Source organism: Melospiza melodia, chromosome 5 (assembly GCF_035770615.1).
Source record: "Melospiza melodia melodia isolate bMelMel2 chromosome 5, bMelMel2.pri, whole genome shotgun sequence".
In the NCBI taxonomy this organism is placed as follows: domain Eukaryota; kingdom Metazoa; phylum Chordata; class Aves; order Passeriformes; family Passerellidae; genus Melospiza; species Melospiza melodia.
Window position 1 is genome coordinate 17,249,772 of NC_086198.1, and position 18,452 is coordinate 17,268,223.

General features: G+C 41.8%; 1 protein-coding gene across 2 annotated transcripts in view; it reads left to right on the forward strand.

Moving 5' to 3' along the window:
* The window catches only part of TET2 (tet methylcytosine dioxygenase 2), a 71,204-nt gene that overhangs the window by 32,729 nt on the left and 20,023 nt on the right, over positions 1-18,452 (forward strand). For both annotated transcript variants that reach the window (XM_063156440.1, XM_063156439.1), the window contains exon 2: positions 14,388-17,760. In XM_063156440.1, the coding sequence (XP_063012510.1) occupies positions 14,388-17,760 (3,373 nt within the window). The remainder of the gene's footprint in view (positions 1-14,387; positions 17,761-18,452) is intronic.

The following is an 18,452-nucleotide window of genomic DNA, read 5'->3' on the forward strand; positions in this document are numbered from 1 at the left end:
AAAAGAACTTCCCTTCAAGCAAAAAATACAAAGAATGCAAATAAACATTGTCAAGCCATGAAACACTGTGTTACAACAGAAGAGCACTGTGGGAGTTATTGGGGCATGACCAATATACAAAATACCACCATTACTTTTCCTGTAATCGACAGTAGCGCCTTTAAGTTACTAGAATCTGTAATGTTTCTGCATAAAAATCTGATATCTGGCCTAGTCAACAGCAGTTTTTCCATCCATTGCAGTGGATGCAAAAGTTTATGGTCCTCTTTTCCATGTACAGTCCACAGAAATGGAAGTATTAATAAAGTAACAAACAATTTTGCAGGTATTAAAGTTGTTATACCTAAAACTAAATCAAAATTATGATAAGGCCACAAATGAGAAAAAAATTCAATAACAGATTGTTACAGCTGCTCCTCTTTTCAGTCAGCTTATTGAAAACCCAGTAAGTCTCAACTCAAGCAAGTTCATTTAAAACTTAAAAGCTTAGCCGTTTGTGTTACAATGCCTATGAATAGCTCATCCCTGAGCTTCTGGTCGGAAAAAAACACCCTATATCCTGTCCTGTGTGCTCAATGTTTTGCCATGCCACGCTGTACACAGTTCATGGCCTGTGGCCACTGTTTTTCAGTGTCTGGCCAGAATCCTTTTCAGTGTCACTCCCAGAATCCTTCAGGGAGTGTCACTCAGTTATGGCTCAGCATAGCATGCACTAGTTACTGTTCATGTCTCGTATGTGAAGTGCAAATCTTCTCCTGAAAGATAGTGCTGGCAGTACTGGCCTTAATTAACCTGGTTCTGTGTATTAAAAACACGTCTTTAGCTTTAACAGAAAGAAGCAACAATGATGCTCAAAGTGCTTACAAAATGTTTTTCCTGTGTTTTGTGCATTGTTATGTATTGGTTACTGCAGTTCCCTGTGAGTCTGTATCTGTGGTTGTGAGCTGCATGAGCAAAACAAGTGGCAAAGGCCGCTGCCCTGCTCCAGCTGGAGCGGGAAGGAAGTGGTGTCACGTGCAAGCCCCAGCATCATTCAGCAACTCTCTGTGGGGAGTGGGAGGGCTCTGCAGAGACAGCCTCAAAGAAGTGGCTTCACAAATCCCACAGGTGGGATCTCAGTGTGTGCTGGTGCCAGGCTAGACGGGAGGAGAGTACTCCAGGGCAAGTTGGCAGAACGGGGAAGGCCTGTGGAGCTGCTCTGCACTGGGAGGGGTCAGAAGGTTGCATGGGCCAGCTCCTATAAAGGCTGATTTGAAAAGTTATTGCAGTTACTTTGAAATGAGTGTCACGGTTGCAAACCACAAGCTGAAACCTTCAAATAAGTCAGTGCAATTCTGCAGCAGGCTCCTAGCAAGCCAGATTCGGGGAAAGCCTCTGTAATTAACACCCAAGGAAGGTCACTGCCTGCTGATTCCAGGGTTCACAGGCCAACCCCCAGAGGTGCTGCAGGGGCATCCCAACAATGGCAACTTGAAGACTTTTGGTTGGCAGTCCTTGGTAATTTCATCTCTAAAGACTACTGCCAGTGTTTTTTAGTCATCAAAACTTTTAGCCACAGTCTCCAGCTGCTGCAATGGCTTCCTCCAGGTTCAGCTTCCTGCAGTTCTGTGGAGCACATTCCCTCATCCCCATCCACTTCCTCTTGTTAACCTTGTAATGGAAAATCTCTCTCAAAATCTCTCTCTCTCTCTCTTCCTTGTTGCTATCTGAAGTACACCAATCTTTCCTCCAACACAAATACAATCTGACACAACAAACAGAAGGAGAGTTATTACTGCTGACCGCATATTTAATCTTTCATAGCAATTTCCTTTGGAATCCTGATTGAGTTTTTCAGTATTCGGTAGACACAGACTGTTCCCAATGTGTCTCTTGTAAAGGGGACTGCAAATCCTTGAGCTTTATATTTCCCCCCTTTAATTTAAAGTAACAGCAGTGTCTACCAGCATCTAGTTATTTCCATGATAGCCTGTTTGACCAAGTCAGGATTTAAAACCGAACTTCAAAGAAGCATCTTCTATATCATGAAGAAGCATCTTCTATATCATGGAGGTTTGATTCATTTACAAGGCTGTGCACATTTTTACAAAGCAGTTCCTCAGCCATTAGCCCACAATACCAGACTGGTTTTAGATAATCTCAGGATCTTTTCTCTAATTCATTGGCAGCGGCACCACTAGAGTTAAAATGTTTTGGTGTTCTGTTTTAGCTCTAACATCTTTTTGCTGATTTCCGAGTATCTTGTTTTACAATAGCCTCCTTCAGGCAATAGAGTCCAGAGCAAAATTTAATCTTCAGAGAGCATAACAAAAGGAATCAGCCTTACTTACCAAGAGATCATTAAGTAGTACCAGCTGTTTTCAAGACAGTGAATTTTTTCAATGAAGACAGAAAAACTGAAGCACAGACTAAGATATTTGTGCTGCCTGGTTATACTGCAGTGTATGAGAAAACAACTAACAACTCTGAAGGTATCTCTGCCTCCACAGCTCCAAGGGCTGGGGCAGGGAGCTCAGGCAGGGGCAGTTTGGGAGTTGCTGGGATCCCCAGCAATTTCCAGGATGGGACTGGGGCTCTGCTGGGTGATGCTGACACATGCCCTGTATATACTGCATGCTCAGCTGGCTTGAAGAGAGGAGCATGGTTTTCTTGGGATCTATAAGTCATAGAACTTTAAAAATGCTAGAGGGAAAAGGTAGGAAATAGGATGGGCTTGGAGTTGTCAGCAGCCTGAACGTAGAGTCCAAACAGCTTCATAACATAATTTCTCTCTGTCATGCTGCACATTTGATGCACAGCAGGTATGGGGACACATTCTGTCCCTAGCATTCACTTGATTTGCTAGTCCTCCACAGGCTTTTTTAAAGGTTAACTGCAGGTACTCTAGGATATTTTTTCCCCCATTTTGTTTTCTAATTTTAGGTGCAACTAACTTGTCAGAACATTTTCTTAATCACCAATACCTAGGAAAGACTTTTAAGACAATTTTGGATTGGGAAACTGAGGTACACATCTCATTTATTAAGCACTGTTTCCGCAGAAAGCTGTTGTGAGCTAGATGAGGCTGTTAGGAAGGTTTGTTTGCTGGGGAGTGTAATAAGCAGATAAATTTTGCCATTCATTTTGTCTCCCACCCTTCCCACAGTAAAATTATTAGCTCATTTTCTCATAATCAACTTGGCTGACCCTCAAAGGTTAACAACCAAAGATAAAGTACCCTTATATGCATTTGACAGTGGCATTCATATTAGCTTAACTGACTGCATTAGACATTGAGTATCCTGATAGATGTCTCCTCTCTTCTCCCAACTCTCCATGCCTTTTTTTCCTAAGAAAAAGCAGCTGTTCATTGCCCCCAGAGGCTGTATAGAAGTAACACTATCAGTCACAGTCTGCACTGTATTTTTTCTGAGTAAAACCAGTTGCATAAATTAGATCTTAATCCTTGCCTATCATCCTTGCTTTGCCCTCAAAACTGTTCTCTTCCTGCTGTGTTTTGGAGGCTCATGGGTGACAAGGGGACCATAGGTTTGTGTTGGCAAGAAAAGCAGGGACTGTGCTGTGCAATCCACTTGGCACATGAGAACACGCATACTCTTACGGGAACTCAAGCACACAATGCAGGGCGTTCTCTCCTACACCTGCATTCCTGAGCTCAAGACCACCACAGCTCTGAGGCTGCTGGCTGAAGGACTAGCCTGGTAAACACTCTGCATAACCTTGCCAGGTAGGAGCAGTTCTGCAGGGCTTGTGGGATCAAGTCTTCATTGCTGGAAGTGTGGATTTAAAGAATGAAAAGTCACCTGACCCATTTGAGGAGAGTTCCCCTGCTTAGGTCCTCTTAGGGAGACTAAAGAGAGGCATTTTAAAAGCTTCCATTAACTTTCATCGTCTGTGGGAAATACGTTTACTTAAGCTGAAAAAAGTCTCAACTATGATTTATGAGTTTCATTCAAAGTAGTCTCATATCTTAGATTTGTCTGTAGTTCCCAGCTTTCTAAATCCAGTTGAGTGTGTACTTTACAATGGTGAGCCTTTCATCCACACTGCTTCTTTGTGCACTAAGAGCATGGCTGTGTTGGGGACAGACAATAATCAATTAGTGAAACGGTATCTTGTGACTGAGAATATGAAGTGGGCTTTGCAGAGGCTGACAACAGCTCTTTTAACTCACCCGTTTCTCTATGTCTCTTAAATACCCCAAAATATCAAAGGTCTTTCATTAGAGCTTCAGACTCTCTCAAATCCATGCAGGCCGCTGATACCTCAGAAGACCATGAACTGATGTGAGCCGGCAGCAAGTGGCGAGTTGCCAGAACGAAGAACAGCCGACTGTTTTCAAAGCTTTGAAAATATTTGAAAAGGAAGGACAGAGAGAGAAGTGTTGCACTTCCCTTCAGGACTGCTCAAATGCTGCTCTTCCAAGTGTCAGCTGTGGGAGTCTAAAAGTCTTAGTGAGAGTTAAATCACAATCTGCCAGTTCCCCTGGCTCCTTTTAGCTTGGCAGCAGTGAATTTTCTGCCTCTTCATGTTGCATCCCGCCACAAAGGGGAAAATTTAAACAGGAGAAACAATGTTCCTTTGAATTACTGGAAATTAAAGAAAAGCAGGAATGCCAGCTCGTTCTCGGGTCCCAACTGTTTCTCAGCACAGCAATTCCAAGTCTTTTAATTTAGTTAAAGGGGAAAACTTTCATGCTAGAGCTGTGTTTTTAAGCAATCATCCCATTCACAAAATCTAGACTGGTTTCCAGTTTCCCTGGAATACCTAAGTGATATTCTACACAAAGGAAAAAGCTTGTGTCCTTGTAATAATCTTTTTTCTCTAGTAGTTTTCATAAATGTTTCTTTTCACAAAATACATATACTGACCATTTATGCTTAAATACTAAGCAGTTTTAAATGGCTATACATAAAACCCACATCCTTTGTAAGTGGGGATAGAACAAGATAAGAAGTAACTGCAAAATGGCCTCAGTTGCGTGGAAGCACAAACTGGAGCCTATCACTTTATCCTCAGAACAAGATTAACAGCGGCCTTCTAAAGAAAAACCTAAAACTCTCTTGGAAAGGGATATAAAACTAAAATTAGAAAGGGAAGAAAAATACTGTCGCTGAGATGGTAACTACAGAAAATATGTTTTTCAAGCCAGGCTTAAGAAGCTAGACTGCAACTCCTCAACACATGCTGCCATGATGTGTAGTTGGGGTCTTTTGACTGACAATTTGTTTGGGTCCTGAGCCTTTTCATCCAAGAAGATCAATAACCAAGTTCTTCCCAAGCTTATATATTGAGTATTCAAATTGAAAACAGAGTACCACATCTTCATTTCAAACCTATCAGCAACAGTAACCATGCCAAGCTTTCTTGTGTGCTTGGAACTGTGGTACAGCAGCACCAGTTCACGTTTTGTTTCTCTCCCAGAGTTTTGCTTTTATCAAGAGTAGACCTCAATGGTTCTTAGGTTGTCAGCTGGCTCGGGTCATCAAAACCATCTTGTCTTCCATCTCTGGTACATCTGGAGAGGTAACTAGAACTGTTTTCTCGGATCTGGATTCCAGCCCAAAAATCCGTGCCATTGTTCTGTGTAGATTGCAATAACCCACATGAAAACTGCTCCTGAAGACCACACACAAATGCAGAAAAGCTGAATGGCAACCATAGCTCCAGGGAGCATCTTCTCTAAAAATGCGTTAGATTCTTATCTTCTGTGATGCCTCAGCAACAGAGGAAGTCAGAAAAGATGTTTGTAAGAGTAGCTCAAAGACTTGAGCACACTGGAAGGTTTTAAGGAAACCTTTTCCATAAAGCCCTGCTAGGAGTCACAAGCCTATTCTGCTGATTTCAGTGTGATTTATACAGTGAGGGAATAAAACTGCTTAGTTACTGAGGTGAAAGTTAAGGTAATTCATACAGGTTTTTGGAAGATTATATAGATACCTGTTATAGCTGCTCATATATCAAGCATATAAATTTGGAGAAAATCTAGCAGAGTGTAACATGTGCATAATGTCTCCAGAGAACAGACTGTGGATTTGCTATGTGACCTCCATGCATTTGGTCAGGGAACAAATGGTATGGATATAGATCCACCCAGGGAGGAGACTGGATGTCATAAACTGGGTTGTTTATTCTGTCTAAGGGGAAGCATTAATGATAGTCTTCAGTTACATGGGGAGAAAGAAACCATAGCACAGAAGGAAAAAAAACCTGCTCTGCATGTCTGTGGCAGATGGGATGAGCTGATCTAAGGTTATGTTTTAAGTGGTAGAAGCTTTCTAATAAGTTAGATTAATTACTGCATGTAACTGTGTGTTATTATGAAACCCTCATGATCAGAGACTTTTGAAAACAGGTTGGAGTGGACTGGTACAGGTCTGGCTGGTGTTGTCCTGAAGCCAAGGAACAGGGCACTGACAAACCTATTTTTCCCATGTGTTTATGAGCAATTGGTCTGGTTTGTAAGTCACAAAAGGCACAAATTGGAAGGAATAAAACTAAATCACAGGTGGGAATGAAAACACATTTTGAAATTAAATCATGCCATAATTAAAACAGTGTAAGATGTTTCCAAAACAAGTACCCTTGTTTTGGCTCGCCTCCTTCAGCTCCAGTGTGTGGAAGTGAATCCCCCGCAGGACATGCAGGGGCAGGCAGCATCTCTCACAGGGACACGGGCATCTCATGGCTCACTGGCCCTGGCAGGGATCCCCAGAACCTGCCCCTTGGCTATATCGGCACACACACAGCACACTGTGTAGTGTGGGAGCTGCCTCTTTGGCTGCCTCTCATTTCTCAAAACACAGCAGCCAAAAGTTGAATTCACTACAACATCCCAGCCTAGGTGTGGCAGAGCCATGAGAAAAACAGAGGAAGAATGTGTAGAGGGGTGTAAAGGCTACAGTAGTGAGGCCAGTGAAAGGGCTGAAAGCTCTGCTTTACCATCTGGACAATGCAGTCAGAGTACACCTAAGAGCGATCAACGTTCTCTTTGCATTCTTCCCACTCTCCTCTCAGTATGACATTCAACTTCTAAAAAGAAATTTAAGAAAACTGTAATTTTGTAAAAAATTCTGTTTTCAACAGAACTGTGAGACCAACAGGGTTTCCTACTTGAAGTTCAAAGGATAATGGAAGCCAGAGCTGTGTAAATAGGTCTTCTGAGGACATTGCAGCCCACAAGATTTTATTATCTTCTATCAGTTCTTCCACTCATACGTCTATTTTCTGATGTTACTGACACAACACAATGAAACCTTGAAATTTTTAGCTTGCCAGTGTTTCTTTTTTCCATCCAGTGGTTTTTCACTCTGCCAAAAGCTGTGATGAAATCACTATGGATAACTGACCTTTGACTGGTGCTAGGAAGTCATCAACCCAAGAAATCCTAATTTGGCTATATCCAGGTCTGAAGCCAAATGGACAAAGATCACAGAAAGTGGAAGATAATGATGACAGTGACCTCTTGGTAACCCTCCCTAAACAGCAGGTTGATAACATCAAGTGTGCCTTGAGGAACAGTTCAGCCACCAAAGCTTGCTTATCCTGGCGTGCTCACAAGAGGCTGCACTGCAGAGCTTGGCCAGAACAGCAAGAGAAGTCAGCTGTTGCTCTCAGGGAGCTGATTTTAATCAGCAGCCTGTATCACCACTGCCATTTGACACACGGAGTAGCTGAAGTACTGAGAGGAAAATCATCCCTCAGATAACCACCTTTCTCCAGACATCAAAAACAGGTCAAAGCACGGGTTGTGCACCTGATTAACACTGCTCAATACATCTAGCCTAGTATAATGGACTGAGATGAAGAAAAAGAGACTGTTCTGTTTTCCAACCCAAACATCTTTGCCAGCATTTAATTCACAGGCACTGTGGAATTACTGAATTATGTCCTGTGTGGGTCACAAATTGAAATAATTTTGCTGGCCCAGACTTCACAGAGCATTCCCTCATTATGCAAAAGCATCTCACTCTACACACACTTATTTGAGCACCCCTGAGATTTAAGGTTATAACTCTGCCAGATACAAAGATTCTCAAAAAACCAGCATAGATGAAAGGGTGCTTTAATTCAGCTTTCCTGAATTTGTTAAAGACATCTAATAGTCAGGGTCGTGCTCAAGAAATTGAGCAATAGTGGTCTTAGAGTATGTTGGCATCCCAGCATCCACAGTCGTACCAAACAAACTAACCTGGGGAGCACTGCAGCTCTGTGGAATGGCCTGTCCATACAAACCACCTGGATCCACCATACTCCAAACCTAAACTATAGAAAAGAGCTCCTAACTGGCAAGAACTGACAGAGATGCCAACCTCACCTTGAATGACTTGGTTATTGCAATGGGAGGAACCTTTTGTTTCTTAAATTCAACCTGGTTCTGAAGTTTGACCTTTAGGGAAACATTTCTTATCTCATCATGCCATGGTGGCATTTAAAACAACTACTTTAGGAGCTGTGGTGTTTTGCTAGAAGTGCTACATAGTACAATTAGGTACAAAGTTTGTATGGAACACAAATCACAAAAAATGGGAACTGGAGAGCTGTGTGATGCAACATTATAATTTCTGTTTACTCATATTTTATAATCCTGAATTCATTTCCTTTGCATAATTGGTTTTTTCCACCCATATTGTAGAGGCATTTAATTTTTACTTCCCTTAATTTTATGCAATTGTTAGAATAGTACAATTTTTCACATCTGGGTAGAAATTACACAGTATCCAGTCTTGTTGATGGTTATATAATGTAGCAAGTGGAAATCACCATTTAGCTTTACTGTCATGCCCTCTGTATTAAGGTGAAAAAGCAAACTGATACAAGTGCTTTTGAAATTAGATCATTGTATCACTGAAATGCAGGAACTGGTGTCAGTAAATTGAGGGGGGTTTAGCACTAGTTGATTTTAAAAATGCATGAATTTTGAAGTGTCTGGCTTGGAGAAGATTTAATGAATTATTAATCCTCATATGTCACAAATCCCATGCTCTTCATTCCTGTATGTCTGCTTATATGTATATTCACTAGTCATCATTTTCCCTGTAAATTAAGGATAAATTAGCTATAAATTAGGTAACCAGTTTTATCCATCCCACATTTTCTTTTGTTTGACACAGATTATCGTAGATCTAAATGCCAGAGAAGACAATTATATTCATGTAATATGACCTTCTGCAGAATACACTGACAGTGTCATTGAGGAGTTTCTAGATTAACCCCTTAATTGCTCTTTAAAGCTACAATAAGAAAGCAATATGCATATTTCAGGAAAAAATATAGCTTTAACTATAACTTTAAAAAACTTCAAGGGAAGGCAAGGCATGGCATCCTTACTCAAGTTTTTTCCAAAGCATTGCTAATGCCTTAAATAAATAAACTATCCAGATGAAGAGATAGTTGAATGTAGTGCAAAAGCCATAGAGCTCAGCTAACAAGAGTGTCCTTATCCTTCTGGGGCCTCCTTTACATCTGCCTTTAAGCTCCAATGTGTTTTCCTCAGCCATCACATATGCAGTGGGGCAGCACAGCAGTGCTGCTGGTAAGGAGCAGAGCAAATCCTTAGGGGATGTTGAGGTGTTTTGAGCCTCAGTTCACCTTGGATATGAATGCAATCTCTCTCAAATCTGTCTCTCCTCTAAGTTTCCATGTGGAAGCTCATGTTGTTTCTCTGTGTATAAACTACAGTACCTTAAGTGCAAAACATACAAGAAATCCTTAAACTATACCACAAGTGTTCAACTTTTTATCCCAGCAATAATGGAAATGTCTCACTAATAAGGAGCTTTGATGTGTTACATCACCCCTTTGCCATCTGAGTTCACCGCACATCTTTTCTCCTCTAGGGACACTGGCAGTTGCTTACAGGTGTTAACCAAGGGCACAGATGCAGCAACTGGTCTTTAGCTAGGCCAGGGAATCACATCCCATAATCCCAAATACTGGTGTTAACCATCATTGTAACCGCTTACACATCTTGTTCCAATGTTAAAGAAGAGAAAGCTTTGTTATAGGGTTAATCAGAAACAATTTTGCACATATGCAAGTCCAGAAGATTTCAGGTTTTAGAACAGAAATTGAACTTTCTGACAATGTCACGCATGAGTGCCCTTACCTAAGTAATAACCACTCGTGCCTCTTCTCAAATTTTCATTTGTTAGTGAAATAGGAAAAAACCCAAACCTCTAACTTCAAGAGCTTTTTCACATGTTGGAAGTTCAATATTTAGAACTCTTTGCCAGATGCATGAATTTCAGAGGAGAGATGCAACTGCACAACAGCACATAAGGATATGTAGTCACAAGTGAAGCCAGCTATCGTACATACAACAGGAGCAGGAGAGTGTAAGCAGAAAGTACAACTTACCAAACTGGAGTTTGGCAAGGCATATGGGCTAATTCACCTCCCGTCGAGAAAGTGCTAGAGGGGTTTCTTGTCTGGGAGCAATTTAGACCTCTGTGTCATCTGGCAGTGGCAGAAGGGTGCCAGCAGGATGGAGGCTGTGGCAACACCCCAGGAACAACCCTGTGAGCCATCAACAAGCTTCTGGGTATCTGACTTCTGCTTTCCTGAGTCTCATACTGATAATCAGTTGGGGCACAAGTCAGCTGAGGCTTTGATCTGAGGATGTATATTTCTGCTGGGGAAAAAAAAACCTCTGGGGAGATAAATGTCTATCTCAGCTAACCCTAGAAGGGGAAAAAACCCCATCTGCTCTCCTACCTTTTGGTCCTTTTGGGTCTGTGAGTGCTCTATCACAGCTATTCCCCCACCTACTTTTTCTCCTGGGAATCTTGCCCAATTTTGCAGAAGACTGTACTCCCCTGCAGTGGGTATATTTATTCATTCATTCATCTGAGCTGCTTTGCATTCAAAAACTCCCCAGATACAGGTGCTATGGAAATAAGCTATGAACCTCAAGAACTGGCAAAAACTAAAGAAAGATTTTCTGTGAAAGAAAATGACACAACTTCTGTTGCTGCAGAAATGTCTGTTCTGCTCGTAACAACACCTTCCACAGTACACTGATAAGAGGTGGCAGGAATATACCAAATTTGTCCATAAAACAAACAACAAAAAAATCTCAGGCTCTCATTCAGTGCCTAGTTTCCAGTTCGTGCCCTGTGTGTGGCAAGAAATAAATGTACTTACATCGATTGCATCTGAAAAAGTCAAACAGTGCTGGTCTGAATTCTAACTTGAATGCATATTGGTGGGATGAGATGCTGATCCATTTGCACAGTAATGTGCTATATTTAAGTCATGCATTGTGGCATCTTCAAAGAGGCCAGTCATAATTATGATGGATTAGACTGCAGAGTCAGTCCTAGATGCAGTAATTGTTTCACAGATGCTGATGATGTGACTTGAATTTTTAATGAATTATAGCTGAAGAAAAATATGTGGTGCTTCTAAATGATCTGAATAAAATACAGCTATGGGAAAGACTAAAAAGACTGACTGCTGCACTTGGGGGAAGGTAGATTTACTTTGAGAGGTAGAGAGTTCATCCCACAATGACTGTAAGGACAACCACAAAGACTTTTTAAGATGTAAGCAAGTAGAAATACTATTCATAGTGTCCCAGTTATAACCAGTAAAAAAGATATCATGGCCATTTATTTTTTGACAGTTCTACATTACAAATTATGTTACTTCACATTTGCTGTGATTTGTAGTTGCTTGAGGAAGGTTTTTACTCAGGTGTGACTTGAGGATAGTGAATAACTTGAGTGTAGACAGCGAGGGAAAGAAGTATAATGCAAAGTTACCCCCCATCCTAGATGCATTTCAAAGAATACAAATCTGGCATTTTTAATGCATGAATTAACTTTGTATTTTGAAGAACCAAATGATTTCCATGTTTTTTGCAATGTCTAACACCAGTCCCTTTTACACTGCAAGTGGTCAGAATTTGGGGGAACATACCATGAGATCTTTGAAAATGATGAACAATAATTCATCTCACAAGATAACCTTGTGGGTTTTGAGAACAGCATGAACCTAAGACTCTTTTCTGACCACAGATGTGGTCAGAGGGCTCCTTAGAGGGGTTTGCAAGCTAAGTTTAAAGAAATCAGAGAGCTCCCACTTCTAAAGAAAATGGTGGGTTTATCTGATAGATAGTAAAGAGTTGAGAAGAAAGATTGCCTGGGAATTCCCAGAAGGAATTTGGTTGCAACCCACAAGGCACATCAGAAAAAAAGCCCCAAGGCAGATTTTGAGGGCCAGCCAAAGTTCCTCGCAGCTTAGTCACACAGACTAAAACGTTTTTTTAAAGAAATAAATCTTTTAGAAGCAGCTTGACAGCACAGTGTTAATCACTATGGTGCCCTTTATTTCATTTTGTACTTGCAAAATGCAGCAGCCTATTCACTCATGTCTGTGGTACACCTGCAGTTTTTAGGAATGAAAGGTGTGAAGGCAAAGTATGGCTTCCAAATTAGTCTGGCATTTTATTTTTGAGACACTCTGGGAGCACTGTTCTGCTGCCTGGCCTAGAATGACACATCAGAGGAATGCTTTTCACACAGCTTTCTGCTAAGCATGGAACATCATCTCCCTGGGAAAGCTGCAAAGGCTCGTGTCTTGTGGTACTATAAAGCTAGGGTGGGAAATACCTCTAGAAGGGAATAAGCCTACACTACCATGTTAAAAAAACCCAGGGAAGACAGACAAACATATTTCTCCATCTTCCTGTTCTTAGCTTTCCATGAAAAAATTATTTTTCAAAGTATCATCACTCGCAGCAAGAACTTCTCTACTTCTGTTATAAAAAACCCCATAAATTGAGTAAAGGAAGAAAAAAAAAACTTCAGGAGGTCAAAAGTAAATCTAAAAAGTTTGGCAATCAGAGGAAATGAATACAAGTTATCATATAGGTGCTTGCTCGTGAAAGTGTGCATTTGAATTGTCCTGCTACTGAAATCAGAGCTGCAAGCAGAGAGAATTCTGCTGGATGCAATGTATTTAATGAATTAATATTACTTCTAAAAGCATTTTAGAATTACATTACTAAACTAAGGCAATACTGCACTGAAAACTATACAAATTACATTTAAATAACATTTAAAATTACATTTTAATTACATAAAAATATTAATGTAGGACAAATACATAACCAGAGCAACCATGATGGGAGAATTTTTTCAGTATAATAGTTCTTACTACATAGTGGCAATACCAGCCACATGTCATGCTTCTCCTGACTCTGCAGGCCAAGCAGAGCTGACCTGGTAATGGAGAATCCTTCAGATTCTCCTTTATGCAAACCAAAACTAAAAGCTTCAGAACAGACAGGCATATATACAAATTTTCTCTGTGCAACTTCAAATCTGTAAGACCCACTGTCAGTCTGCCTTCTGTCATTTGTGACTGGTTGAGAACCATAAACCAACAAAGAATAAATTACAAGCAGAGTCAAACAAGGGCTTTATCTATGGGTCTTTAACTGGGTCTGTGAATTCTGGGAAGATGCATGTGAACAGGATTAGCTTGTCATTGTATGGAATTTGCTCACTGCACATTGTCAGTACTTTTATACAGCTAAAAACTTCACTTTGTAAGTAAAGAGTATATGAGAAAATGGGATTTCCCATTACAACAAAGAAGAAAAAATCCTAACTCCATAGCTGCAGAGCTCAATTCAAAACCCAAAGCATGGTTTAAGCCATGCTTGATGTCTATATGTAAATTTGAAAGGACGTTGATACCTGAAAAAAAGTATTTCCATCAAACCTTTCAAAAATCACTCTATTTCTGCCAACTTTACTGATCTGCTGATGAACTGTAAGAGTTCTCATAGACAGCAGTCAAGTATAGCTTTGTCTTGTGTATTGTGCCACTTGCATGGTCTTCAGGAATGCCAGTTTTAAAAGACCCTGTCAGACAGCTGAGGACAGGAAAAAAAGTTTTCCCCTCTAATTGGAAACTTGGTGGCAATACTCCTTCAAGTCAGACAAAAGAGGTTTGGCACACTTGATCAAATTACAGGATTAGCACCAAGTCTGGGAACCACGGTTTCAACGTGACTTTCTGCTTTACCAAGGGCAAAATGTGATGACAGAGGAGTCTGTGCTAATCATTCAAAAGCAGAGAATAGTTTTTTGCACCATTACAAGAGATTTCTTCTGGTAAAATATCTTCTTGTGTGTTAAATGGGAGTAAGGAAGTCACTCCGTATTTTTATTCTCTTTTTATCTTCAAGAAGAAACCTTTAAGAAAAAGGGAGACCTGCAAGAAGCACTAGGATAGGGAAACACCCCTCAGGTGTTGCAGGCTCACGCTGTCAGGGCAAGGGGTGCTTGAGTGCTGCAGGAATTGCCAGTTACTGGCTGTCCTTCAATGGAAACTAAAACTGACTTGGATTCTCTCCTGTTTCTTTTCTCTTTCAGATACGTTCAGAGGGTAGCCTTGTGGATGGCCTCAGAGCAGGCCAGATGGAACAGGACAGAACCAACCATGTTGACAGCAATAGATTGAGTCCATTTCTAATACCACAGTCTTCTCACGTCTGCCAGGCAGAGCCTTCTGCAGTGAAGCTACAGAACGGGAGTCCAGCAACAGAGAGGTCTGAAGTAGAAGTAAATGGAGACCACAAGCCACTATTCAATAAAAGCAACTTTGGAGTGCCCCACCCGAAGGGAAGTCCAAACAATCGTGTTAGCCCAGATCTTCTACAAGAAAAGAAAGTATATTCCAAATATATGCAAAATGGTGGGATCAAACGCACTTTTAGTGAGCCCTCTCTGTATGGACTTCATGAGAGCAAGAAAGTGAAACAAGATAAAGAGATAAATGGAGAAAAAGCTGAGCCAGAGGACAATAGTGAAAAACCAAGTGTCTCCAATTGTTACAGTGAGAAGAAATCTGAGAGTTTTAAAAGACAAGAAAACGAAGCTTCAGATTTGATACCGTCTACAAGATACAACAGCGTTGGTTCAGAAAACCCTCATGACCTTCTGATTCAGGATGAGCAGGAGCAGGAAAATATTCATTGCCATAACAAGGACATTGTCTTACTACTTAAGAACAAGGCAGTGCCAATGCCTAATGGTGCTACAGTTTCTGCCTCTTCCATGGAAAGCATGCATGGTGAACTCCTGGAGAAAACACTGTCTCAATATTATCCAGAACATGTTTCCATAGCAATGCAGAAGAACACATCTCATATCAATGCCATTACCAGTCAGGATACTAATGAGTTGTCCTATGAGACAACATATTCATCCCATACCTCAGGGCAGATCACTTCCCTACAGACCTCAAACTCTGAGCTGCCTCAAGTGCCAGCTGTGGTGGTTACTGAGGTCTACAACACAAAAGACTCCAGTAAACCACCAGGTAGCTGTTCACTTCAGAAACCAGATCTACAGCTACAGCAACAGATTCCAGGCTATGATACTCACCAGTTACCTGTAGGAAACAGTAACATTCATGGAAGCATAGGGCAGATTCTCAACCAAGACCTCTCTCTAAGTTCCAGCAGTAACCTGCAAGCTCAGAGCACTGCTCTGGAAAGGTACTCTGAGCAAGCAGAAAATAATGGTGCTTTCTTTACACAGAACTCAATGTTTCACAAAGATTCCTCCACTGCTCCTGCTCCAGAAATGAACAGTGCACTGTCTGCCGCGGTGCGAGAAGGACACCACTCCTATGACAATAGGTGTGATGAAACTCTTCCTGGGGAGATAAAAAATGAAGGGCAACAGGAGGGACCAATGTCAGAAAGTCCCAGCCTCAGCCAACAACAACTTCAACCTCAGCAGAGCCTTCTGCAACAGGCCCAAATGTCACAAGATGTCAGTGAAAGCAACCCGCAAGCTGCTGTGGCCGCCTCGATTCCGCAGCGCCCCGAAGGAGAGACGCTGGCGTCAGAATCTCCCCTCCAAAACCTGCACGCACACAGAAGTGAGGGTGAGTTGCAACAACACTATCAGCATTTCCTAGGACAGAGAGAACCTGAGACTCCTCCTGACAAAGAAAAGGACCAAGTGAAAGAGCCTGTACAACAGGCTCAACATAACTCAAAACCAGCCTGGATAGAACTGGTTTCCAGCCAGTTCCGCCAGGGAGAGCCTCCCCGGAAGCCCAGCGAAGCATTATTGCGGTCTATTCTTCAGTACCAGGCAAGCACAGCCCAAACAGTTTATACAAAACAGTATGCTGGAAGTCCTGATTCATTAAAGGGGCCTTCAGGACAGGCCCAGAGTCAGAAGATAATGCAACAGGAACAATTTCCTCCACTGTACAAAAGCGAGAGCTCCCAGCTGCAGCCGCATCCCCCAGCTGACCAGCAGCTGCCGTTCCAGAAACACTCACCACAGCCACAGCTCACAAAGGTGGATTCCCTTCTCAAGTCCCAAGTGCAGCAACACCCTCCACAGCAGCTCCATTTCCAGCCAAGATCAGAACAAGCTGAACAGCCTTTAGGGGCCCCCTTGAAACAGCAGCACTTGAATCCCCAACCAGGGGAAAATGGGCAATTCCTGCATTCACACATCTTGCAACAGATGCTGCAAAAACAGGCACATCCAGTGCAACTACCATGCAGTCCACAGCTAACCCCAAACCAGCAGCAGGCTCCACAAATGAAAACTAAAGACCTGCCCCAAGCTGTACCCCACCCCCAAAGCAATGCTGAGCAGCCTTTAGACAGGACGTCCTTCAATCAACTTAAAGCAGATGAATGTTTCCAAACTGGGAGTAAGTATGCTAAATCAGCTGCATTCCCACTGCCTAACCCTCAGCTAGGCCTGGAGCAGGTACAGACCATGAACAACAAAGCTCCCCTTTACACTCAGAAGGCAAATGCCAGTCTCCAGCACCCTTGCCCAAACAACAGACACCTGATTTCCGAGAAGAAAGGGAACGCCGCAAATATGGAACGCTTTGGAGCCAATAAAATGCAGGACTTGCAGCATGTGCAGTATTTTTCAAATAACTTGACCGCAAAGCAAGATGTGAATCACTGTTTTCAAGAACAAGAACAACAGACACAACAAGCCTCAGTTCTGCAGCTGCCACCCCTCCAGCCCTCACAGGGCTATGGTGCTAGTCTGAACCAAGACCTCCCGAGCAAACAAGCTCCACAGATCCCTCAGCAGTACTTACCACATGGCCAAACTGCCCCCCACGCCCAAGAGCAGAGAGGCTGTCATTTGCAGTCCCAGACCCCTAAGGATTTTCAAAAGCATGCTGCTCTGCGGTGGCATCTTTTGCAAAAACAGGAGCAACAAGCATACCAGCAACCCAAAACTGAGATTGGTCCCAGTGCAGCACGCAAGACTATAAAAATTGAGGCTGGCACAAAGTCTAATGTCTGCATGCGCCCATCAGCTGGGCAGCTGGAAAACAAAACGTGGAAAAAAACAATTAAACAAGAGAATCAGCACTTTGGCTGCGAGAACACGCAACAAAAGAGCATAATTGAGACAATGGAGCAGCAGTTAAAACAGATACAGGTCAAATCACTGTTTGATCATAAGACTTTTACTCTCAAATCACCCAAACATGTGAAGGTTGAAACAGCAGGCCCTATTACCATCCTCTCACGAAATACCAGTGCTGCAGATTTTGACACTCAAACCCCAATCTTAGATCAGCAAGCAAACTTGTCTGCTGAGAAAACCCCGACCAAAAGAACAGCTGGAACTGTTCTCAATAATTTTTTAGACTCACCTTCCAAGTTATTGGATACGCCTGTAAAAAATTTATTGGACACACCTGCCAAAACCCAGTATGATTTCCCATCTTGCAGCTGTGTTGGTAAGTGCTGAGATGTACTAAAAACGTAATAGTTCACAGGAAGGAAATGAGCCTTCAAGCTGGGATCACAGAGTTAGCTGGATGTTTTTGTTGGAAGATTTTTTTGGGGGTTTTTAAAGAATAGTAATTAGTGAAGACTTATAAAACTGGGATTTTACACACTTATGCCTACTCCACTTACCAACCCTACACAAGGCCCCTTTATCATTATTTCATAAAATCATATTTGATTTTTCAGTCAGAATGCTTGTGGCTTCAGATCCATTCTCCTTGAGCAGCAGACATGTAACAACAACATACTGATAAAAAATAGGTCATAACTTTATGACCTAATTTATTTGTCAAAGTTAGATACAGCTTTTAAAAAAACTACCCTGGTCCAAAACTTCTTGAGCCTTGTGGACATTTTTTGCTCTAACAGTGAAATTGTTGAAGTTTCCCTTAGTAAAGCATAAGAAAAAACAGATGTCAGATTATTCCTCACTTGTTGCAAGAGTTTATCCTCCTTTTCAGAGTTTATCCTCATTTGTCTCCTGTAAGGCTAAAAAAATCCAGTTTCATAGAGAAGCTACACAAGCAGCACCAAAAAAAGCAGTGGGGAGACCCTTGTTGTTGCTTGATGGCAAACCCTGTCTCTAAGAGCTGGAAAAATAGAGCAGAGGGAAGCAGAGTGACAGGCATGGTCCCTAGCC